The sequence below is a fragment of the Pangasianodon hypophthalmus genome, chromosome 5 (assembly GCF_027358585.1).
Source record: "Pangasianodon hypophthalmus isolate fPanHyp1 chromosome 5, fPanHyp1.pri, whole genome shotgun sequence".
NCBI lineage: Eukaryota > Metazoa > Chordata > Actinopteri > Siluriformes > Pangasiidae > Pangasianodon > Pangasianodon hypophthalmus.
Genome location: NC_069714.1, coordinates 10265533 through 10292005, shown reverse-complemented (window position 1 = coordinate 10292005; position 26473 = coordinate 10265533). Strand labels below are relative to the sequence as shown.

The window sequence follows — 26473 nt, the reverse complement described above, 5'->3', positions numbered from 1 at the left end:
CATTCTTGCGCATGCGCACAACCCACGAGCCCTTGACAATAGATCCTCACGTGACTAAAGTGCAACCTTATTAATTGCACAAAAAGAATGTTGTTTTTTTCCCGAAACGATTTATTTTTTACTGTTTTTAGATGCAAATAATAGCAGTGTGCTGTTGTGTTTTAGTGAAACTGAAACAAAACAAAATTAAGTATTGTGTGTGTGTGTGTGTGTGTGTGTGTGTGTGTGGGTGTGTATATAATATATACTCATTAAGTATGTAGTAATTATATTTGTCTAATTGTCTGCAATATGGTTGCTTTTTGAGCAATGTGAAGTTAACTTTGTCTCTGTATCTATTTATTATTGTAAACAGTTTATTCCTTGTCCATCTAGAAGATTGTGCTGTATTGTGTGATGTAAGTGATCACACCACTCTCCTCACTCCTGAATAGACCACACATGCTATGATACATGTATACATTATGGCAGCGCTACACTGATGTGTCTGTCATGAGCATGCTGATCACTATGCCAACTCTCCCCCTATCATCTAAAATGCTGACACATCAGTAATGCTGCATCAGCGCAGCTTGCCTGTCTGCAACACAAATACCAGTCGAACCCATCCCCAGCCAGTCCCCGGGACTGTATTCAGCTCCTGAGTATGGAGTCTAATCTGCCTGACATCACAGAGATTAGCAGCAGCTGTCTGATTCCTGGTACAAACATTTCATCACAACACTTTACTCCATCAATAGAGGCTTTCAGCAGCCTGTGAAATGGTACCCTTGTTTTACTCCCAGCTTCAATGAAACATTGTAGGAGCTGTAAATAGAACTAAGTCCTCTATATTTCTGATTTCATTCAGGGGCGATACTTGCTCGCAGCTGATATAGGATCAGTCTTACTTTAAGTGCCAGTGGAATGGCTTTAAGAAGGCTAGAGAGAAAGAAGGTCTGTCTATCTTCCAGCACTGAATTCGCATGATTCTGGAGAGGTAGGAGCTCCCTGTCTTTCTCTTCATCCTGCCTTCCTGCTGTTCCAGGCTCATGTCTTAGTTCATGTTATGATTTAACAATAATGAATAAATGTGTTATGACATAGTGGCTGCTGAATTACACTGAGCAAATGCTGTGCAGAATAATATATAATCTCTTCATGTTTAATGAACTGTTCCTGTTCAGTTGTATCACAGAGTCGTGCACTGCGTAATTATTCCCTAATATAATATCTTGATCTGAATTCTGTGTCACATACATGATTATAATGATGTACATAATATTTACGCTAAATCAATATATTAATATTGCATTACCCCAAGTTAAAATGAGGGAAACATTTGTGCAGCTTATTAATATAAACCCTGCTCTCTGTCATTTCCTGAACAATTTATTTCATTACAGGATAATTTTTAAGATTCTACTCGAAATGTGTCTGTGTGAGTGGGGGTCATGTATGTAATATTATTATAGAAACAAAAATATGTAAAGAATATTCAATATTATTGACTATTGTTATATGTTTCTGCCAACAAGAAGAGTTTTGGTTCCTCATTTCCATGCCAAAGCAATGATTGAATAAGAAGTCCTCAAATGGATTCCTCAAATGGTCAACTGAACCAGGAACAATATGGCTCTTATCCTAGAGAGTGTAGGAATTATTATAAAAAATGTTTTTTTTCCCCCCAGTACAATCTGTCCCTATTACAGAGGTGTTACTACATATATTACTGGTGACCTTCTCAGAAAGTTCAGGTCTTGTTAAGGAGTTCACATACTGCAAAGCGTGGAAGGTGGCAATGCTATTATATAACACTGCTGAGGGAAAATAAAAATATCAAAAGGTTAACTAACCAAAACCCACACTCGGGTAAATTAATGACTGTATGTCAGTGTCTGTTCTGTAATATTAAGAGTGCAAAATGTAATTCCACAGAGACTGTAGGTCTCTATATATGCCTGAGCTTTGAAAAAATGCATTTATTAAGTGTAATTGAGTTTTGACAGTGATATCAAAGTGCATATCAAATAATAATAATATGAATAACTAAACAAACCACTGAAAAGAAGAAATATTTGTCCAAATGAACCAAACATTATTATGTTCTTGATAGAAAAGGTTTCTACCTGGGCACGTTAACAGTACAACAATTGAGATTCTCCACTTTTTTATTTCAAAGAACAAATATGAATACGTCAGATAACATGATAATCATTTTTGTCCCAGTGCCAAAGTGTCACAAAGTGTAAATAAATGAACTGCGATCGCAAAACGAAATAATATGTTGGGGCAAAATCTGCCTCCTCTGTACCTAATGAACTCATTTTCATGTTGCTTGGGGATCTTCAACTCAGCACATCTTAATTGTTTGTGCAATTTTTATCTACTTAATGTGCTCTACAGGGGCACCTAATTTTATGCCAAAGAAGGGTCTCTGTTCAGCAAACATTATGTGTTGCATGCAATTTAGTTGCACCTCGTGAATGTGTTAATAAGTGTATGTGATTCTGCTAATTTGGCCAGCCAATTGCAGCATGGAGAGGCACTTTAATCGGAATGTCCGCTGTGCTGTTGCCATTGCTAAAAGATGGAGAATATTACTGGTTTCATTGGCTTGTTTTGGGTTTTGCTGAGCCATCTTGGATGAATACTTTCCCATACTGCCTGGGTGTCTCTAGCTGACAAAGCTTGAAACCTATTTTGGTGATGAGGGCAAGTGTGTTTAGGTCTCTTTCCCTCCCTGCAGCACTGAGCACCTCAACACAGCCATTAGGGAGATTCTCTATTTTAGTGGAGCAATGACAGGTGAAATGCAGCACAAAATCCTAAAATCGGAAAGCAGCCCCTACTTCTCTCACTGACACACACAGAGACACCAGATACACACAGATCATCTGTACACATCTTGAACAGTGTATTTCAGCTTTTCAAGTTCATTGTACAAAATGATTCATGGGTCACGTGACATCTCCTCATGCCATATTTATCATGCCGTTTGAGCTCAGCCTTTCCTTGATTACATGTGCCATCAAATCATGCAAAATCAATGTCTATCACCCTGTATAGGATCAGAAAACGTTACATCCCCTCATCTTCTGATGACTGGTATGTCACTTTGCATTTGGACCACTAGCACGGCCACTGGTGTGAAGAGAGTTGGCCCCTCATTAACAGCCCTCTCCCCGAGCGTAACAGAGAGCTGAACACTACAGCCGGCAGATATGAAATCCATACTTCATGCATTTTGCATGAGGGGGCAATGATCAGTGGCTGCAAGCCAAGTGTTTTTTTTTTGTGCACTGGGTATTTACTAAAGAAATTACTGTGAAATGGAGCTAATTGAGAAGAAGCAAGATTGTCGAAAAGACACCAAATCAAGGCTAAGGAATTAAACAGATAGGAATGTTGAGATTTATGTTTAAATGCCTAGAATTCACACTTCTTCACTGGGATAAAAAATATACATCAACATTATGTGTAATATAAATAAAACCACTGATTATATATTACAGTAGGTAAGGATGATGTAAAAAAAAATTTTTTTTACATATATTTACTTCTTATTTAATAAAACTGCAGTGAGGTTTTATTAAAGTGTTATTGCATAAACTGGATTTTATTGATTCCTATTCTCTCTACAGCCTTCTACATTTTTATGATGCACATACAATGTATTTTTTTTTTTTTAAAAAAGTCTAGATTTGGTTGCATAACCTTTTTCCCCCCCTCAAAAATACCATTGTGACTATATTTATCACATGATTATATTACATTTGGTAAACCATGTACTCCTCTGATTGCTGATAGACTGACATTATCGGGAGTGTGAGTGTGTCGGGGAATGGCTGTGTGTCAGAAACCTTTCTGTCTGGAGCGGCTGGAGTCAGACACGAGTGGCTTCTCGGCCAGCCTGGATCACTATGACCTGCAGGATAATACAGAGGAGCTGGATGTGGACCAGTGTGATGCCAAACTGCGGGGTCAGTGTCCGTTCTCATAGTGGTCTCTGATTCCACTGTACACCAATAGTCATGCAGGATTTATTCTAATCATATTTTAATAATTAATCGAACACTAAGTGATTTTTGCCATATTGAAAAGAGGCATAAATTAAATTGCATCATTTATAATCTATCTCATGCTTAAATTCTGTGACAAAATAAAACACTTTATTAGTATGATATTTCAGTAGTACTGCCTATTAATCTAGTATTCATAATGTATTATAACTGCATTTATAACATGTTATATAGCATACATGATGTCTTATAATGCCTGGTATAGGCCTGTATAAATGCTCCTAAGTAGTTATTGTAACATGCATAACATTTAAAGTATGAGTATACTATATGGCTTGTGTCCATAAGAAGATTGTAGACACTAATGTCATAAGTTAGAAATAAAACCGGATGGAATATGCTGCTATAGGAAGATAATTAATGACATGGTGGTGTGATGCCTGAAGTGGATTATATTCCGATAGCCGTGCATCCTCTTATACCACAGCAATTTGCCAGTGCTAGCATTTTTATTTATTAGAGAATGACAACATATATTTGATCTGTTTCTAGTTAGGTTTTCTTCCCTCACCAACCCGAGCTGAAGACTTTCTTGCATAGGAAAACATAAAGAAACAGCTTTACCTCTGACTGTTACAAAGTCATGATGCTGGAGACTAAATAAACATTCACTCATAGTTTTTTAAATCTGTTGATATGGATACAAGTCGAAATTCTAACATACAACAAGTGCATTAATATAAACTTGAGATTTGCCTTTCAGATGGAACTTCTGTCAGAGCTGCTGTTATAGAAAATTATACCATTCAGAATGGACAATTAAGAGCATGGTGGCATAAAGTACTATAACACAAGCTCTGGCATAATATGTTTTCCAGCTAGAATGTATTGTGTGAATAACAACACAACACTGTTTGTACGTTGTGTACTTAGTAGTAGATTATTACAATTATAACAAAGCATTTTCCGACATTCTATTTATTAACATTTACTTGTAAATCATTATCACTCATTCCTACAGACACGTGACAAATTAAAGGATAAATTCAACAGAAAGTGTCATAGTTGTTGGTGTCACAACAAACTGCCATAACAACTATAATGTGCCTTTGCATAGATTCTACAAGTCTCTGTAACTGTACTGGGATAAAACACTACAAACATTCTTCCAAATGAGCCACTGTTTTTTCCTTTATTTTGTCACCTGTCTGTACATCGCTGCTGCGTTTCAGTATCTGTAACCGTGCTGTGACATTTTGTGTTATCTTGTACAACAGAGCATAGTGCCTCCTGGGAAATCCCCAGGGGCCAGTAGTGTAGTCCTCCAGCTGGACTCATGAATTGCCACTCTGCTGGACCTCAATTGTAGCCTCTCTCCCCCTCAACCCATTACTGTGCACTTCAAAGTTTACATAGTCAGTCTAATCTTCCTACTACTACATGATTGCTAGTTCGCTATGCTGCTATCAGCAAGCTCAAAATTACAGGTCCGACATCAGACAAGTGGATTTTCACTGTGTGTGTGTGTGTGTGTGTGTGTGTGTTTGGGGGGGGGGGGGTTGTCTGCCAGTGTCTGAGTTTATAAGCAGTTGCATTATGTAGGTTGTTGGCTATTAATCTATATCACTTGATATAAAGTGATCTAATATAACAATGCCTGGCTCTTTTCAGAATCAAGAAAGCACATGTTCCAAGCAATATACTCGTTTCTTCCATTTAAGTCTTTGGATTGCAAGGTATTCCTCGACGATGTTCCAATCCTGGTGCAAGTGACAGAGGTGGAGCGCTTTGCATGTACAAGGGTAGATACAATTCCTTATTTATTATCCTAACACTACAGACACACCCAAGGACATTTGGAAATAAGATCACATTGTAGCTTTTCTAAACATCTGCTTTAAGAATCACTTCCATGATCTAGTTTCATACCAAAGACTGAATGGCTGAAAAAGTTTTAAGCCAATATGAACATTAGAACATATTGCACTGTGGGACGAGGCACTAAGGAAAAACATTTCACTACATTAATACATCGTGTATGTAATGTATGTGACAAATAAAGAACCTTGAACCTTGAACCTGTATATTCTAAAAGACTATTTGTTAACTCAGATCTTGTTATTTTTATTATTATTTTCAATACCTTCAGAGAAATAGGCTTTTTTATTTTATGTGCAGTAGGGATATTTTGAACTGGTTTTAAATGACATCATGCTTTTGAACTTCTTCTCTGAAAGGTGTTGAATCCTAATCTGTACACTATCGAACTAAGCTATGGGACCTATACATGGAAAATCAAGAGACGTTTTAAGCATTTTCTAATGCTTCATCAGGAGCTGCTTAAGTTCAAGGCCTTATTAAAGATCCCACTGCCAAGTCGAATGTAAGCTATACACACATAAATGCAAGCACAAACACACTAACTTCCTTTAACTGCCTTTCATCATTGAAGTTAATAATATTATTCTTAGCTCTAAATCTAACCTTAGTACTGAGAAGAGAATCTTTTATATCTTTTATATTTTCAAATAAAAAATTTCCTAGAAAAAAAATACTTCTCTTCATGGTGGTCAAGCAAATAGTTTCCACATGGGGATATTCAGGCCACACAAAGTGCAACATTCATACCCAACTATAGAAACACACAGCCCTGTGCTGAGACCTGCTCTACCACACTGCTTTTTGTATTATCTATTTTCATTTTTAGCTGGATATACTCAGTCTGTCCCAGATGTGTCCCCCACAGCTGTCTCTGAGTGTTCTCAGCTTCACTGCATAGACAATGCTGATGATTGTCAGAGCATAAATGGATCAGAGACAAAACCAACAACCTGGTGATGGTGTTAACGTTAAACTATAGGCTATATCTCTCTCCCAGTCATTCAGTCAAAAGAAGTTCATTCGAAGGTCTCAAGAGTTCTCGGACAGGACACATGCCCACCCTGCCACGCAGACCCGATGCTCTGGTCAAGGAGGAACAGCTGATCAGCAGAAAAGTTAGAACCGTCATCTTACACCTTATTCTAAAAACAAATATTTAAAAAAATATTTTTGGCTACTGTAGTGAACTTTTTGTTTTATTAGATGCAGCTTGAAGACTATCTCAAGAACATTTTGAAAAAATCGTTATACAGGAATCATCCTGCAACAGTAAGTGACATAAAATATCAGAATATTTGATGTTTGTATTTATAAAAATAATGATGTACTTTGGAAGTGATTAGCCAAGCAAACCAGTAGCATTTTCCATGCTGTTTAATGAATGATTCCAGTGTTTTAATCTTCATCAGTTCCAGCATTTAAAAATGTAAGCACAAGCTGGTCTCATTTTTGAAGAACGGAAGCTCATTCCAATCTACTGAGCAATGCTGACAATAAAAAATTTATTTTTATTATGAAAGAATAAAAGCTTAGCAAGTGAAAGTATCTTGAATAAAGGAAAAGTTATGTAATATTTCTCATTATGAGCTTACTACATCACAAATATAAGAAACCCTATTTCTAGACATATTTACTAATTTCAGGCTTAAATCTTTTCTTATTCTACTAGCAAATAATTTTGCTTCTTTCTGGAAATAAATGCTTGAAACAAACTAAATTATCTGCCAATAGAATAAGACAATTTCAAGCTCGAAATGAGTACAAATGTCTAGAAATAGGGCTTAATAATCTTATACTTGTTCACTTGTGAAATAGTTGAATTTGCCTAAATTCAAGATATTTTACTTGCTAAGACATTTTTGAAGTGCATGTTTACAATAAATTGTTTAAAAATGTCTTAAAGCCAATGACCTGTGTGTTTGAATTTGATTTCAGCTTGAATTCTTAGAAGTGAGTCAAATATCATTTATCAAGGAGCTTGGACCAAAGGGAATGTAAGAGCAGGATACAGTAACTATCATATAAGAAAGATCACACAGTTCTGTTTTTACTTGTTATGTACAACAAATTACTAGTCTTTCTTTGTTACATCCAGCATTTTTTTAATGTACAACAAATTACTAGTCTTTCTTTGTTACATCCAGCATTTTTTTAATGTACAACAAATTACTAGTCTTTCTTTGTTTACATACAGAGTGATTTATGCTCACTTCCTTTGTCAAAAGTGAAGGTATGATCCTGAAGAAATCCGGAGGAAACACGTTTCCAGTCTGTTACTGGTGTGGGTCCAACAGTGTGTGCTATCGCTGGTCTAAAAGGTGACGTCTTGTCTTTAATCACATTTTACTGTTTCTATCCTTTCTTTAAAAATAAATATCATGGACCCACCAAAAAGCAATACGTTCGTCTCTTAAATCATGTGATACTGCCCATGTTTGTTGTTGTTCCAAACCACTCCCTTTAACAGAGAAGAACTGATACCTCATTTTCTGTTCAAACAGCTCAGGCTGACAGGCTTACAGTCATCAGCGTGTGACCTGCCGTTTTTATTACTCTGTAGCATAAAACAGTACTGGCTCTGAAATAAGTAGGACAGAATAACACACGCTCATGTTGAACTATCTTCATTTGAGGAGAAACACTGTTTTTATTTCTGTTTTACAGGCAGCTAGTGTTACGCCTGCATAATTCACACAGCTCGTAAAAGCAAATAGTGAGGGTTTAGCTCCAATTGAATTTTGCTTCTCGGGTTGCGGTGCTAGCTGGGCACTCGGGTCGTGGCATGTCTTTTGTTGCGGCTGTTCACTTATTTCTGCTTATTACAGCTGTTTTCTTATGGCGGCTAAAGCAGCTCTCACTCATGTCTCAGCTCTCATCGGGTGCCTGCTTCATGTTTCAGATGGCTGGTGGTGAAAGATTCCTTTGTTCTCTACATGAAGCCAAAAGATGGCCAAGTAGGGACAGTGATTCTGTACGATAAGGGTTTCCACATCAACATAGGGACTGAAGAGACTGGAGTCAGGCATGGTGTGACAATTGAAAATCTCTGTAGGCACGTTTACTGGACTATTTACCTTTACTTCGTGGCAGAGTTAATCTTAATTCGTACCATTTAATCACCTCACATTTTCACCTCATGCTTTTCATTCTTTATTACAGGGCTCTTACCATTAAATGTTCCACCTATAGGCAGGCTCGCTGGTGGGGGCACTCCATTGATGAATTTGTCCAAAGGTTTGGTCAGGATTTCTTGAGAGAAAATCGCCATGGCTCATTTGCCCCTGTCAGAGAAAACACAAAAGCACAATGGTGAGGAACAATCCAATGTCGAGCAGTAAAGTTTTATTACATGACACACTGTTTTTGAGCTTTATACACTATAATGCTCTATAATCACATAAAAAAAGGATTTACTTTCTTTTCATAAAACTTTCACATATTTTCAGATATCATGTTTTACAGACCACTTCTCCAATCAGTTCAGTTATCAATACATTCTGTTCCTTGTGTTACTTTTAACACGTCTCCCTCATCTTGATTGGTTTTCTTTGAACAATTCCTTTATCAGAAATATCTGCGAGACACCCTGGTACTGATTTTAAACTAATCGTCCCATGGTTCTTTTGAAGGTTTGTCAATGCAGCTGGGTACTTTGATGCCATTGCTGATGCCCTAGAAGGTGCAAAGGAGGAAATCTTCATCACAGCCTGGTGGTACAGATTAGACTCAGCATCAATCATTCCTCTTGTTCGTAGGTTTGACGATGCTGTGAGCACTTATTTCACACCCCTTGATGTAGTAGAGGAATATGCAGGACTCACGCTTGCACACAGTAGCATGTGTACTTGTTTCCAGAAATTAAATCACATTCCACCTGGGGATATGTGATATGAACATTTTTGACAATGTGTGAATACCTCCCTTTCTGGAAAAAATTCAAAGATTATAAATCTTATAAAAGCTTATAAAACTATCTCTGCTTTACAATTGTGAAATTTATGAGGATTTGAATATATTATTAATGTAATCCCAGGATGGAAAAAGCACAGTAAAGCAAAGCAAAGTGTACTTACATAAAGGTATGGGTACTATGTCAAATTCTTACTCAGTTTAAAGAGTAATTTATTTGAATGAAAGTCAAAAAGTATTTATCTTTTTCAGTATAGTAAAGTATTCAAGAGTAAAAGTAAATATTTTTAACGGATCAAAAATGAACAATCCAAACATGAATAAATATTTATTTATTTATTTATTTATTTATTTAATATTATGTTAACTCAGACAAATCTAGAATTGGGCTTGTTGGTTGGCCGACTGGCATAGCATTTCATGGCACTGAATATTTGAATATGAGTACTTTGAAGGTCAGAATGAAAATGCAATTAGTAAAAGTAATATAGTTTGGTTTTTACTCAATTAAAGAGTGAAAATTGAACAAGGTGAAATATAACAAAGTTCTATTACTCAAATTTTTTCCACCTCTGATGTAACTGCATTAGCAAAACTAGAGTTTTAGTATTCCAGAGCAAATGTGAGTGAGCAGCAAATGTCAAAGTTACTCCAGTGGTACTGTATTGAGATTTTTGCTGATGTACTTAGGCTGAGTCCAGAGATCTTCCTCAAAAGACCTGTGGTAGATGGGAACACATGGAGATTAGACCATGTCTTAAAGCGAAAAGCAGTGAGTAATTTCAGCAGCTTACAAAGCTCTCAAATGGAATAAAAGATGAATGTGGTGGTGAATAGCGCTGTCTCCGATTGTCATGCCAGGAGCAAGGGGTAAAGATCTGCGTCTTGCTCTACAAAGAGGTCGAAGTGATCCTGGGCCTCAACAGTGAGTACACCAAGAAGACTCTGATGGGCCTTCACTCCAACATCATGGTGAGTCATACAGTATGTCAAATGTTCCTAAAAGCTGCCCCTCTCCTCCACTGACAGTGATACAGAGGGGAGCTGTCCCCCTGCATCAGCTTTACCCTCCTCCCATCACTGTTATCCGACTCCTACAGCACTCATATCCCACTAAGGACAAAGCCTCTATCAAAACATATCATGCATAGTGTTGGAGCACCCAGCTTGCATCTGGCCTCTGGTCATAGGGAGGGGCAGCATACTTAGATCATGTTTGAGTTTTGCCTAACTTCATAGCAAAAAAAAAAAAAAAAAAGAGGAGAGGAGAGATCACATGGTTTTGAACCTTACAGATCTCATCTGGTGATGATCAGGTTGTTCCTTGTCGAATGTCCTGGCAAGAGCTGCAGGCGGCAAGTCTGCCTTGGTCACCTTCAATTCTAAAGAGCCTTCATGGCATCACGGCTGTGTGGCACGCATCACTGCAGCAGGCTTACCTCAGGCTGGGAAGAGATTGACACACCGTCATATTATCTTATTGGAGTGGTGCTTGAAATTGTGCAGAAGAACGGTGCTGGGAAGTGGCTGGGGACCCACACCCCAAGGAGATGGGTAGCACCACAGCTGGGTGGAGGTATTCTTGGGCCCTGCTGGTGTACAAGCACCTGCTAGGGGCAGTATCCTCTGGAGGCTCTGCAAAAACTGCTGGAGACGCAGCTGTACTTGTTTCTCACATTGGGTGCCACCATCTTGTAAGCCCTGCTATTTTTGGCACTGAGCCATCTGTATTGAAGACAGGAGTTTGGTTTTCTTTCCAGCTATATTTCAAATGTACACAAATCAGTTTATATAGTTTGTTTAAGAAAAGTGAACTTTTTCGTTAAGATCAGGGATCAGCGTGAAGAAGCTGAAAATGAAGTTGAATTTGTTTCTCAAAATAATTCACCTATTGCTGAATGATACCATCATTCATATGGGGGAAAAAAATCCTTTCATATCTGTGTTGAGTGACAGGTCATCCGGCACCCCGACCATGTACCCTCCACATCACTACTCTGGGCTCACCATGAGAAATCAGTGGTGATTGACCAGTCACTGGCCTTTCTGGGAGGCATTGATCTTGCCTATGGGAGATGGGATGACTCCCAACACAGACTGACCGATGTGGGTAGTGTGAGAAGGAGTCCTCAGGCCAGCCCAGCAGTTTCCCCTGACCTCACACGGGTAAGTAATACAGCCAAGGTTTGATCATCATCATCATCATCATGCTCGTTGTCATTGTTGACACGACCATACACTTACAATGCACTTACAACAAGGTCCTTCTTATATATACAGAGAAATGGATTAATACTAATAAGGAGGATTTCAAACCAAACCTATATACCATATCACAGAGCAGCAGGTGATCTTCTGTAGTACAGCTCTCTATGAAAATATTTTACTCACACTCTTCAGGGATATAAAGTAAATAGACTTCAGCGAGGCTCAGAAATAGAAGGTATCACTGGCTGTTCAGACAGGCTTCTCCGCTGAGCCGTAAGTGAATTGGACAGGAGTAAACTTGCTGTAAATGTGACCCGTGGAGAGCAATAGCCCACAGTGGCACTGCAATGTTTGTCAACATCAGGCTGCCCTCATCAGGGAAGGTGCCACGCTATCGCCAGCTGGGTGTTTCTGAGATCTGTCAAAGTGCTCAATGGGGGAATGAAACATGCACCTGACAGCTGCCGACTCAAGCTTCTTCTACCGATGGGCACCAATGCACTGTATCTGTGTGTATAGCAGGCATTTCATGTTCTTTACATCTGCATGAACAGACCACGACGGTAATACAAATTATCCTGGAAACTTACTTGAGTAATAATGCATGTTATGAATATAAAAAATGGAAGTTCCCACAAGATCCAACAGGTAATGGATTTAGAGTTTTTCTCCCACTTTGTAACAGGGCAGGATCTTGACCTGAGAAGACCATCATGGACTGCATTTTAAACCACTGCTAGCTTTGTTGTTACACAGATTGATTTTGTGGTTAGGGTCTGTAGGTCTGGATCTTCCCTTTTTTCCACTAGCAAACGTAAAATCGCAATTACAGAGCATCTGGGGCACAGTTGAAGGGCCTGCGGTTGCTAATCCCAGTGCTCTCATGCTGAGGAACATCGCCTGGCCTTACCGGGTACTTCCTTCCCCCGGAGAGTTGCATTAAACATAAAGGGTCTGCATGGATGAGTGACTCAACAAATTACTGGGGGCCACTGAATGGGGGAGAATGATTTCTCTTATATGCCCCCTCTTGCAGGCTGCAGTCTACCTGCTCGCCATTGTGTCATTAAATATGGGCCTGGGCTTTTAAATAAACATGATTTCAGCCCTTCAAATCGAAGTGTTTATTGCATGTACTTAGGGGCTTCTATGCTCATGCATGAGTGACTGTATCTATCAACCCAAGTCTCCTCGACTGTAAAATCTTTGCTAATATACATGAAACTGTTACAGCTGTTGGTGTAACCTTTTCCAAACGTTTCCTAAGGAGCCTAGTGATATTTGCACTTAATAAAATTATACCCACCGGGAGGAGACTGCTGTGACATTTGCCATTTGCCAAGTCTAGGCCACTATGATCCTCCATGAGCCATTAACCCGCACACTTCACAGGACATTTTTCCCCTGCACTCAAAAGGCATTCAGTATATGGGGTCAGAGAGGGCTTGACTAACAAATTACACTCACCGATACTCTAATTTATGTCATAAAGTCTAGCCATTGATTCAGGACAGGTGGACCATTACTAGCGTCTTCAGGCGGCTAAATACATCAGCTGCATTTAATATTGGCATAATGTCAATGTTACACGGCAGTACTAAGTGAGGCCAAGCATGTGCATAGACTGAGTTTTCATTGTTAAAAATATAGCAGTGATAAGTTACAGCTTATCTCCCTATGGATGCTGTGCCTTTACTGGAGAGCAGGTGGCAGATATTACTGAGGAGAAACTGTCACTGATAAGAAGGTCATTAAAACATGTTTTAACACAGTATTAAGCCATACTGTAAAAATGGTAGAAGTTAACATGATTTGCTGGACCTTGCATGCACTCCTTATATGTTCAGGAGTCTGTAGACATGTCTGAAGAGGATAAGGAGCTGAAGTTCAGTTCGGTGATGGAAGAAGAGGTGCTGGGTGGAGAAGCTGCAGGCGAAACGTGTTCGGTGGAGGAGCATTCAGAAACCAACTCCAACCTCACACTGCCTGTCAATAAAATCTACATTGCAGCAGCAGAGGATAAGAGCAGCTCAGAAGGCACAGAGTTCAGTAAGAAGAATACACTTACACAAAGCACATAAGTGTATGTGTTACTACAGGCTTTTTAACTTTCTGAGCAGGCTGCACTAATACGTACCACATTGATATAGGACTGAAAGGGTCTGAATAAGCTATAAACACTATTACAACTAGGACACAGATATAAATACCACAGCATTATTGAATTCTCCATTCTGATTGGTCAGAATGTGTTGATTAATTTTCTATAACAGCAGCTCTGACAGTATTTCTATTGTAACAACTTGCACAGAGACTTAAATGGAGGAAGCTCCACATGAATATATAAAAGAAATTCTGTAATTGTTGATATGGTGAAGTTTTCTGTGAGGTGACATATATTTAGTATTTTTTAAATGAGTCTCCAGTGTAAAAGTCAGCAGTAAAGCAGTAATTTTAACTTTTCCGACATCAGAAAGTCTTCAAGATGGACAGCTTTGCTGTATTTCAGTAACACAACAAGCTGCATGTATTTGTCTTGAACTTCAACAAAAAGGCTAGTGAGAGAACAATTATTTATAGCTGTTATACCATATGTCATAAGTTGTTTTGTGGATGTTCCACAGTGTAACTATACATTGTGACATGTCATTCTTTAATCAATAGAAAATGTTAGCGTTGACAAATTGATGTGGTACAAGAGGAAGACAACACTTTGACACATGTTGTTATTGGAAAATAATCAACTTTGGGCTGGTAACAGTGACTCCGCTTCATCTCACCACCCCATCGTTGATTATTTTCCTATAACAGCACATTCCATTGTGTTTTATTCCTTATGTAAAAACAAATAGGACCTGTTAGATACAGATATATACACCAGACCTCTAATTCTTTCTCACAGGTGATCTTTGTGATCTTTAGTGTATTAGCAAAACATGAATGTCTCACTCTAAAACCATGCTCTGTGCAGAAGTGGTTTTTTTATGGTGTGTCGTGCTAGTGGTTTACAAGTCTAAACACTTTTATCGGGGTGTGTGTGTGTGTGTGTGTTTTCCTCTTACAGAACACTGCAACAGTAGGAACAGTGTGAGCTCTAGATCGCTGCTTGTCCCAGAGTGGTACAGTAAGAGCCTGTCTCTGCGCTCCACTGACTCCTACTCACCAGGCCTGCATCACTTGCTTCTCCTGCCTCATGGTCAGCAACACACACACACACACACACACACACACACACACACAGACACACACAGCCATCCATTATGTCAAATTAACAAAAAAAAGGTTTACAGGTTGAGACAGGTTGATGAATAATTTTCCATTTAAATGTCTATACTTAAATGAGTTATTAAATGAGTTAAACATTTTTTCAAAACTGAATGTCTTTCCAGCATGTAAAGAGACAGCCACCTGAAAGATGTCTTGCTTAATTTTTCAATTCTGGAGCTTTTCTGACTTTGTTATTACAGACACCAGCTCCCTCAGAAGTCACATAAGCAGCACAGAGCTTTGTGGAGAGACTCGCTTCTGGCATGGCAAAGACTACTGCAATTTCATCCTCAAAGACTGGGTCAAACTCAACAAACCATTTGATGGTACTGAAAAACTTCAGAGAGCTCAAATATAAATTTTCTATTCTTTGGTTCCAAGGTGATCCTCAGTCTTATAATTTTGTTCCACAGAACTCCAGTTCAAAAGAATATGATTCATATTACTTACTGTATTATAACCCAACTGCATATAGTCATACGAAAGAAACAAACTAATAAACTAAGGAAGTGAAGGTAGTACAGTATGTGTTTTATACCAGAAAGAACTGTGTTTAATATTGAAAATGAGAAAGAGGTGCTGATCCAGACTATACCATTCCACATTCTACATCTTCAGTTTACTCTCTCCATCCCTCTTACTGTAGTGAACGCTATTTTTCCATCCCTACTTTTCTAAATTCCTTATTCTGGCTGTGACCTAGAAGAAATATGAGCAGTCCTGGTAAATAAATACACTGGAACATTATTTTGAATGTCAGCGACAGAGATCAAGGCCTTGTTAGATTGATCAGTGTCTCACACAGTTGAAAAAATTCATTTAGTACACACTCTATATCAACTTCCATTTAAACAGGCTTCTGATATGCTGTGTGCTGTTATCTTTCCAGATTTCATCGACAGGTATAAGACACCGAGGATGCCCTGGCATGACGTTGGAGTTGTGGTTCATGGGAAGGCTGCTAGGGACGTCGCCAGGCATTTCATCCAGAGATGGAACTTCACGAAGGTAGGGAGAATACTAAACACAGAGGTAAAGAGGAAAGGATTATATGAATTATTATTGTAATACATAAGGATAATATGAAAATAGGAATAATTTGTTTGCTCAGACTGGTTATGGGAGGTCTGTGAAGCATATCCAGGAGGGCTGCAATTTTTTTTCCTTTTATTTTGATAGTGGAAATCACAACCCACCATTGTCAAAGTTATCATATTTATTATTAGTTCTTATAGCTTTTAGCTTCTCTAACTCAAAAACAACTATGAATAACGTCTACTTGAATCTATTTTAATAAAAAAAAGTGATATATGGAAAATTCTGTAATTAAAACTCTATAATAAGAATATTATTGGAGTAGTGAGAATATGCTCATAAAAAAATCTATACTGAAGGGTCAGCAGATTTATTTTACAGTTAAAGGAGTCCATGGCTGCAAAAAGTTTGAGAACCCCTGGTTTAAACAATACATTTTCTTTTAATTATTAATTGCTCTATGATTTGTATACTACAGTTATGCATAATCAAATCCGCTCATATTAGCACTATAAACTGAAAATACACCAGAATTAAAGATCAAAAACATGCATGAACCACAGCCACCCCCAACCTCTTGTAGTCGTTTTTGAAGTGATCTTTATTAGCTTGAGCTTAGCACCCCCTGCAGTTGTGCATTGTGTCTTGTTCTGAATGCCGTCAGCATTCAATGGAGAGCCTGCTCTCCCGGCTCCCTTTTAAAGCAATTAGAGGCCTTTTTACTCTGATTGTTCAGTAATTGAATTGGTTTGAGGCCTGTATGATTTCCTTTGCAATATGCCAGTCATATTTCAGGCTTGGCTACAGATCAGACACTCTCCTGGTGAATAATTAAAGTGGAAGGAGCCAGGTGTGTGCACAGCGCAGGAGGCCAAACAAAAGGCGGCTGAATGCTTCTGATGAGGTGTTTAGGGGAAATGAGAATTCTCCGCTCAAAGACAGTGCACTCTCATTTATTTCCTTTGGTGCCAGTTGACTGGTGCTGATTAGAGATCGGCACTCAGCTATTTTCTGTATTCATCATGCCACAAAGAAAGAATGTCAAAGTGAGAACAATTCAATCAGTAATGAGAGTAGGCGACAGTATGACATATATTAGCACATTTCAGTGCATGGGCTTTTTGTTGATTTTCTTCTATTACTTTTGTTCATTAGGTGTTGGGGCAGGATTTTCCATTAGATGTTATAAACACCTCTATTATTATGCACACTGTAGAGTCCAAAACTACAAACTTGAATCATCATTGTGCTATCATATGTGCTATCCCTGTCAGAGATAAAACTGTAACTGATAAATTCTGATAGACATAACACACTACACTAGACAATCACATAAATACAGATAATGGTACCCAAACCATCACACTCCTCTCTACATCCTGTGCATTAGCTCTTCTCACATAAGTGCCTCTCATAAAACACAGACAATGCCAAGCCAGGCTCATACATATACACACACACACACACACACACACACACACACAAAGGCTATTTTTGGGGCTGTGATGATTTGGACAGTGTGATTCTCCGTCAAGGTCAGAGCAGTTTGGGCTGCCGCTCGGACGGCTGCCAACATCCTGCAAGTCCGGTTAAGATCAGTCCTCCCTTCAGGATTCAATAGGTTTTAATCAACACATTTTGCCAGTTGTTAATTGCCTGAGATGCCTGCTGCTAAAATAAATTCAATACTTTTATTGTATTAGTAACCATCTGTTTAAAAACACCAGGTCCAGATTATTGTTTAGCCTGCGGTCAATGTTGACATGCAGTACAGCTTGCTAATTTGCACGCCAAGCACTTCCTCCAAGAGGGGTGAAAGCGTTTAAGTGTGAAATGTAGGGAGAGGAAAAAACACATTACAGAGACCCAACCTGACCAGATAATTAAATTGTAAAAAACAAACAGGTTTTTAGCATAAAGTTAAAATCTGACTTGAAGAGTTTCTTTTGACAGAGATGATCCAAATATGCGAACATGACACTACTTCAATTAAGATATGATCATTTAAACAGTCTTCAGTATTCACTGATGCAAAGAAGTCCTGAGGACTTAAAATACAAAATCATTACAGCTCCTTTGTGCATTAAACACAACAGTATGAAGAGGACCATAACAGAACATATAATATGAACAAATGGCATTTAAGCTCTAGATGAGCTGCGGTGCAGATGAAAACAGTCTGAGTGTCGTCTGGTAAGGACAATAGTCATTAGAAATGCAGTTTGAAAATGTCTTTAGCCTCATGGCCTTGCATTTATTGTAATCAAGCGCACTGTTAGGGACAAAGAGGGGGCACAACAACTTTCATTCAACCTGAAGTGAGTTCTCAGCCTCATGAGGTGCTCAGCTAGTGGGCCAGGGTCGATGGTCAGCCCGATGGGCTACATGGACGTGCTGGAGTAATTAGCGCTCTTTAAAGGTGTGATTGGGGATTCGACAAGTGACATACTGTCTGATTTTAATCAGCTCTCCTTTATTTGCTAGCTGGTGAAGAAGCGGTCGGGGGCGACTTGTTATCCCTGCCTCGTGCCCAAGTCTCTGTGCGAACCCAGCAAGCCACCCGAGCTGTGGGGTAAACACACGCAGGCCAATGTACAGGTGAGGAGTGGCACCATGAACAATGAACTTTACTTATGCCCAAGATAAAAGCTGAAAATTTTGTCAAATGTGCAATAGCAATCAGCTTATAGCAATCTGTGATAGCAAATGCTTTTGTATTAAATTCGAAGTGTCCGTTGGTTTGGTTTAAATGTCAGGTTTTGAGATCAGTGTGCCAGTGGTCCATAGGTACGAAGGTACATGAGGAGTCCATTCATCTGGCCTACATCTCAGCCATACAGAACAGCAAACACTTCATCTACATAGAGGTAGAATTCAGCTTTAAAACTGGAATCATAAGTAAATATATCTTTAGAACAGCGAACAATTCAAACTCATCTGTGTCACAGAATCAGTTCTTCATAAGCTGCTCTGACAAGACCATCCACAACAGCATCGGAGATGCACTGACTGAGAGAATCCTTCAAGCATACAGGTGTGGACATATGTTCCTCTCTTTATCTCTGTGTCACTCACACACACACACCAGCACAGTGTGAGACACTTGTCAGACAGGCCAAGACGCTTGTTCGTGCCTCTGATCATGTCTCAGTCCTGCAGAGAGAAGAAAAAGTTCCGGGTGTACGTGGTGATGCCTTTGCTGCCCGGCTTTGAAGGTGACATCTCCTCTGGAGGAGGACAAGCCATTAAGGCAATCATGCACTTTAATTACAGGTAATCACTGACACATGCTTCATCTGTAATCACCAAATTGCTTCAATTAAATGCTTAGAGGCAGACTGGACAATTATACACGGGTAATGCCGAAACAACAGGTCTCCTGCTACACAGAAGCCATTACAGGGCAAAGATGGAGGGGGGGTGGACTTGGGATCATGGAGCTATGTAATGGTGACAGGCATGATGCTGTCTGTGTACCTTCAGGACCATGTGCAGAGGAGAGCACTCCATTATTGACAGACTCAAACGTGTGAGTAAGTAGAGCTCCTTCAGCTGTTTACACCTCTCACTTTAGGTTGTTAAGACAGCTACTGTAGTCATAGACCACCTGAAAACAAAACTCAAATAATTAATTTGATCTGTTAATCTACTTAATATTGAAGCTGTATTATAACTACAATGTATATATTACAGTAACTTGTTAACCACTTGTCTTTAATAAAGAACTAATTTAGAGCCCCATTAGAATCTCTGAGTGGATAATGAATAAACATTCAGGAATTTGATTCAACACTTTATTTTTTTTTCTTATTTATATAAATCATATGCTCTGGCCTTTGCAATCACCAGATCTAAAACCAACTGAACACCTATAGGAGATTTATTACCCATGTGTTAGAAAACAGCCTCTACCACCATCCTCAAAACACCATCTGAAGAATATATTTTGTACGAATGATGTTCATGTCTCCTGTGCAGTTCCAGAGGTGTGTAGAATCTATGCCAAGGCACATTCAAGCTGTTCTGATGGTTTGCTAAAAAACCTAAGATATACACTCACCAGCCACTTTATTAGGAACTGCCTAGCTTCGTTAAGACTGTGCCCAGTATAGCCTCAGATTCCTGTTCTTAGCAAGAAGTGGAACCCAAGGTTTGACGTGTTGTGCGTTCTGAGATGCTTTTCTGCTCACCGTGGGTGTAAAGAGTGGCTATTTGAATTACTGTAGCCTTCTTGTCAACTCAAACAAGTCTAGAGATTCTCCTCTAAGCTCTCTCACTAATCAACAAAGCGTTTCTGCCCACAGAACAACTGCTTACTGGTTTTGCACCATTTTATGTAAACTCTTTAAACTGTTTTGTGTGAAATCATCAGCAGGAGATCAGCAGTTTCTGAACTACTCTAACAAGCTCATCTGGCACCAACAACCACGCCACAGTTAAAGTCAGAGAGATCACATTATTGTTCAGATGTCTGATGTGAACATTAACTTAAGCTTTTGACCTGTATCTACATGATTTTATGTATTGTGCTTCTACCACATGATTAGCTGATAGGATCATTACATAAATGTGTACAGGTATAATTATTAAAGTGGCCAATGAGTGTATAGTACAGTAACTGATTCACTAATGAAGCACACTTCACTTGACTTAACAAAGCACTAATTTAGAGTCCTTAGAGAATTTGGGTTTAGAGAATTAAGTCCTTAAATCCAAAGATTTATATTTTTCTTCCATTTTTATATAAACCTTATGGTTATTACAGACATCAGATCTCACTCTGGTGCATCCTGAATGCCAAGGTGCATTGAAACGGTTCTTGCAGCTTGTGGTGGCCCAACACCTTATTTTATGCTGGTGTTTCGTTTAATTTGTCATCCATCGGTGTATATATAAATTCATCCATTCATTCTTCTTCAGTAAGTGCTTTATCCTGGTCGTGGTCATAAGGGATCCAGAGCCTATCCTGCAAACACTCAGTGTGTGGCAGGAATACACCCAGGGCTGTATGTGCTTTACATACTGCTGTATATACCATGCTGTGCAAATGAAATTTGATATCTTCTTCATTAAGGCATCATTACAAAAGAGCAAATTTAGAGCAAATTTGAAAGAAAGTTTGATTTGAAAGACTACTTTTTAGATTAAAAAAAAGCAGAGACAGAAGCAAGTGAGAAAAACTGCAGCAAGTTCTTAGAAAAACCTACCAGTCAATTTCCTAGTAAAACTACACAGCAGTGTGCCTACATGGTTAAAAAAAAAATCTAAAAAGTCACAGCAGTGTTACAGTAGAAATAAAATAGGATCCCTTGATACAGTCTAAACTGCCATTACTATAAATATTTTCCCAGAATATAGGTGAGCTACATTCAAGGTATCATAGTGTCTTTTTTTCTTATTGTAAATGTATTTTACTGTAGAAATGACAGAAATTCTTCAGTGTGGGAGAATCCAATGCATTTTTTTGTACTGCTTAACACTACTGCTCTTTATAGTATTCTTTTATATTCAGAAGCCTTTAATTTAAATGCTTGTAAACATTTATTTTAAAAACACTTAGACTTTACAGTATGTGCTGTATATAATACAGCTTCTATGTTAACTATATCAACAGATATAATTGAATAATTCATAATGGAGTGGATAACTCATGGCTGATTTACTGAAGGTAAATGTTTAATACATACTGTATATAATGTGTATGCTTGTGCATGTGTGTGTGTGTGCAGTGGCTGACTGCTGGATCAACTACATCTCTTTCTGTGGTTTACGCACTCATGCTGATCTGGATGGCCGTCTGGTTACTGAGCTCATCTATGTGCACAGCAAGCTCATGATCGTGGACGACCGCACTGTCATCATCGGTCAGTCATGCTGCTGACAAAATACACGTGCACCCCAACACACACACACACACACACACACACACACACAAAGGCACATGCATACATATGCACATAATAGAATATGACGGTAAAGTACATATGATAATACATGTATACATCTGCTATCTAAGGCATATTTGCTTAATTATTTCGCCTCAAGGGCTGCAGCTGAGGTGACTATTGTGAGCAGATCCACTGCATAGTCAGGTTAATCAATATACAGTACCTGCAGAGCTTGTCTCTTGAGCACTGAGCAGAATTTACAGGAAGGCCACTAGATGGCAGCAGAGCCAAAGAGATGTCATTCATGTGTGCCTTGTATCCACAGATGGTTTCCAGAAGGTACATCTTTCCCCTCAATTTTCATTATTGAAATACAAAAATTCATTCTTGTGAATGTGTGTTTTTGTGCAGGTTCTGCTAATATCAATGACAGGAGCATGCTGGGGAAGAGGGACAGTGAGATGGCTGTAGTGGTGGAGGATACGGAGATCCAGGACTCCCTCATGGATGGAGAGAGCTACCAGGCTGGCAGGTTTGCCCTGTCCCTACGTGTGGAGTGCTTCAGGTGAGCTAATCTCACTCCATAACTGCATTCAAACTTCTTTTTTAATGAGAAAGCATTGTGTTTGACAACACAGTTGTTAACAATTATTTCGATGTTTACACAAAACTGAATATAAAGCAATATTCACTAGGAAATGTTTTCACGGACATGACTGCTGATTGGGATGAGATGGGATAATGAGCTTTATACTGATAGCGCTTGCAGCTAGTGGATAAATGAGCTTGTGTGTATGTGATAGGGTTGTGCTTGGACTGCTGGGAGACTACAGCGTGGACATCAGTGATCCCATCAGTGACAGGTTCTACAAGGAGATCTGGATGGTGACTGCAGCCAAAAACGCCAGTGTTTATGACAAGGTAAATAATCCTGTAGATGGAGTGGAGAAACCACTCTCAACATGCTCCAAATAGGTACATGCTCCACTCTCAACATGCTCCAATTAGTTCATTATTAGAACAGGACCACTTTCATCAATAAGGTAAAATTAGTTCATCATTCAAGGCTCTCCTTGATCCAGCTGTTACTTGTACTCAAAAGGCTGCTTAACAATGCCATCTGTGTTTGCTCCAGTGCTTTAAGGATATATGATGATACACGTGTAATTGTTATAATCACTTATTCATTTAGGTGACATCATCATTATGTATTATTTGATTGACCCACATTTACAGTTTTTAGAGGCAGTGTTTAGAATTAGCTTATCCAGGTGCAGTTCAGTCAATTCAACTCAGATTATTAAAGTTATAGTGGTTTTTCAGTTGTGTCTAGACCACTGTTTTTAAAAGATGTTTTGGTGAGAAAGAAATCATAATATGTACATGCGACATACTTATATTATGCTATTTTGAGTTTTATATTTAATGATATTTAATGATTTTGTGACAAATTGACAAATTGACCAAGAAGCCATCTGTTGAAGTCGTGGCTCACTTTTACGGCCTAAATGTAGTTCTTAATTTTATTGTATTGTCAATATTTATTTATTACATTGTAAGTAGAGATCGCACAATACAACTTTTTCTTTTCCAATGCCAATATTTAATCTGAAACCATGAGTATCAGCTGATATTGATACACATCTGATATTTTTTTTCTTAAAAAAAAAAAAAACCTAAGCTTTAAAACAATCTTTTAACTGAAGCAATTGAAAAATACAGAGGAAAAAAATACATAGCTAAAAACAAAGCTTACAAAACTGAATCTTTAACAAAAAAAAATCACTTTCATTTCAAATATAATAAATCTAATAAAATTACAAAAAAATATAGTCAAGTCTCTTTATATACAGACAATTCCAGCTCCAAAAATCTTTTTAATTTGTTACAGGATAGGAACAAATTCATTCTTTTTTTCCCTCCAATATCCAATCCACAATTTTTTGCTGGATATGAATTTGGGGTATGGGATTGGTGCCATGTCTAATTGTGAAAATTACTGTCTCCTCCATGCTCCTCCTTGTGCAGCAAATTTTAAAAGAATCATGGCTTTACATGGACTATTCAGATGATTCATTAATATGTATCTATATATTTAATATTGCCCTTGAATACCATTGCACATTTTAAGTGTGTTTACAATACTGTTTACTTTACATTAAGTGTGTTTACAATATTGTGATCACAACAAATTGTCAGACAGTGGTGTTGGACTTAATTCTGCTCCTCACTTGAGTTGATATCATGCAAAAAAAAATTTGGCTCAAGGATAGAATCGCACGTAACTGACACACCTCTGTTTTCAGCAAACTGTTTTAACTGAATAGCCTACAAGTCTTTAGTTATATCTGGATATTGATATGCACAATTTCGCTATGAAGTCCTCACTATGCTCAACTATGAATATGGCCCTATACTAAATGGTGGTGAGTATATTACAGATTGTGGGAATGTTGTGTGAGCAGGTATTCCGATGCTTACCCACGGACGCAGTGCTGAATTATAAGATCCTGAGGGAGTACATGTCCCGCTCCTGCATGGCCACTGAAGACCCCATCCAGGCCTCCACTGAACTGAAGAAAGTCCATGGTTTCCTGGTCCAGTTCCCTTTCTATTTCTTGTCTGAGGAAAACCTTTTCCCTTCCTTGAACTCTAAAGAGGGCATCATGCCCGTGGAGCTGTGGACCTAGATAAGTGGCAAATGTATTCATTTATTCATTCGTAGGAATGAAGTAAGGAATTACATAAAACATGAGGAACTCTTTGCTCACCTAACACAAGCTTAACTGTCAGTGGAAGTTATGCATATTTGCACTCTATGTACTTTTGATTCTTTGGTGAGACAAAAATTAACACGGAACAGAACTTTAGACTACCTCTTTAAGAAACATTTATGTCAGCTTTAAATATTATTTCGAAAAGACGTCAAAGGACCTTCATGCGTTTCAGTCATTTCTTCCCTTTCTTTTGTATTTAATAAGGCTTGAGCAAAGATATATTAAACAAGTATAACATTATTTTTTCATATTCATTATTTTTCACCATGTTATTGTAAATGATTAACCACATGCTGACCATGAATAAAGAATTTTTAACCTTTGTCTCAGATCAATTATGAGATAGGAAATGAAAGTAACATTGCTACAGAACACCATATTATTAACAAGCTTTATTATTTATAATTTAAAATCACAGTATATCTATAAACTGCCTTTTTACAAAATAGATTTATGATATGCTTATTTTATATATTAAATAATTTAATATTACTTTTTGTAATACTATCATTATTTTGCACAGTTAACTTGAACACACAGAGGTACACTGTCTTGTCTGCAGTTTGAAGACTGTCGCTTACTGTATCACGATGCCCAATACACATAATGGACATTTATAAATCCAACAACTCATGAGCAAACCTGGAGATTAATTAAAGAAGAAAGACACTGGCACAAAGACAAACAAAACAAAGACAGAGAAACACTGTATGGCTTTCATGTCAGTTTAGGGTAGACATACAAGAACACATACTGGCACTAAAACTGTTGCCATAACCATTGCATTTGGGTCTCAAATTACGATTCTGTTTCCTGAGGGCTCACACCATCTACTCTTTGTGTGACTACATTACTAACACTAAAGCTTACAGAGATCTTCCTCCAATAACTATAAGTTCTCAGATGCAGCCAAGCAAGATCGGCTTGCTTACAAAAGGCCCTATCAGATACTAAACCATGATGAGGATAAATCGATACACGTTTCATTCAGCGGTAATGGTGATGAAATCATAATACATAAAAGTGAATGGGTCTTTTATGGACTGCTATTAAACCACACACGGAAGCTTGCTTTGCAAATGGCCTTCGAACCAGTAGTTTCAGGGAAGCCAATGAAAAAGGACACATTCTGAACGGAATATAGATTTCTCTGCACATTTGCATACTTCAACAATGCATATTATAGGCATGTTCAAATGCATATATCTTCCCCATCTGTAGCTATCACCTTTTTCAATAGGCAGGAGCCTTTATTGGATATTACTCTAACAAGGAGCTAAATCTTAGGGAATGAACAGAAAGAATTCTTTCTGACAGCATATACTTCAGTTTTTGAGTGTGTTTATGTTTGAAACTATGGTCTCTCAAATATCAATGAGGTCATCGCCACTCTCATCGCTCTCCACGGTCAACTGTCGAGTCCACCACTTTTTAACCTCTGACCCCGAGGAGGCCTCGTCGTTTACTGGGTTCATCTTGCACACCATGGACTTCACACTGGTGCGTC

The 26473-nt window shown here is 38.3% G+C and overlaps 2 protein-coding genes across 6 annotated transcripts in view; one reads left to right on the top strand and one right to left on the bottom strand.

Annotated features, from left to right (window-relative positions):
* The first annotated feature begins 436 nt into the window (after positions 1-436).
* Positions 437-25289, top strand: si:ch211-168k14.2 (phospholipase D1). Of its 2 annotated transcripts, XM_026946643.3 has the most exons (27): positions 439-979; positions 3790-3962; positions 5673-5803; positions 6239-6384; positions 6880-6997; positions 7086-7151; positions 7818-7876; positions 8108-8200; positions 8782-8934; positions 9042-9191; positions 9512-9595; positions 10482-10563; positions 10653-10763; positions 11748-11957; positions 13847-14048; positions 15064-15195; positions 15467-15592; positions 16156-16274; positions 18786-18899; positions 19058-19168; positions 19250-19335; positions 19461-19574; positions 19785-19834; positions 22031-22165; positions 22601-22754; positions 22993-23110; positions 24655-25289. In XM_026946643.3, the coding sequence occupies exons 2-27, from the start codon at positions 3824-3826 to the stop codon at positions 24877-24879; spliced, it is 3228 nt and encodes a 1075-aa protein (XP_026802444.3). In that variant the 5' UTR covers positions 439-979; positions 3790-3823; the 3' UTR covers positions 24880-25289. The 2 variants fall into 2 exon arrangements, with proteins under 2 accessions (XP_053090252.1, XP_026802444.3); XM_053234277.1 differs by lacking the exons at positions 22993-23110; positions 24655-25289 and having other exon boundaries at positions 437-979; positions 19785-19830; positions 22601-22734.
* Positions 25249-26473, bottom strand: part of nalcn (sodium leak channel, non-selective) — an 81800-nt gene continuing 80575 nt past the window's right edge. For all 4 annotated transcript variants that reach the window (XM_026913126.3, XM_026913127.3, XM_034304884.2 and 1 more), the window contains one exon: positions 25249-26473. In XM_026913126.3, coding sequence (XP_026768927.1) covers positions 26331-26473 — 143 coding nt within the window. In that variant the 3' untranslated portion in view covers positions 25249-26330.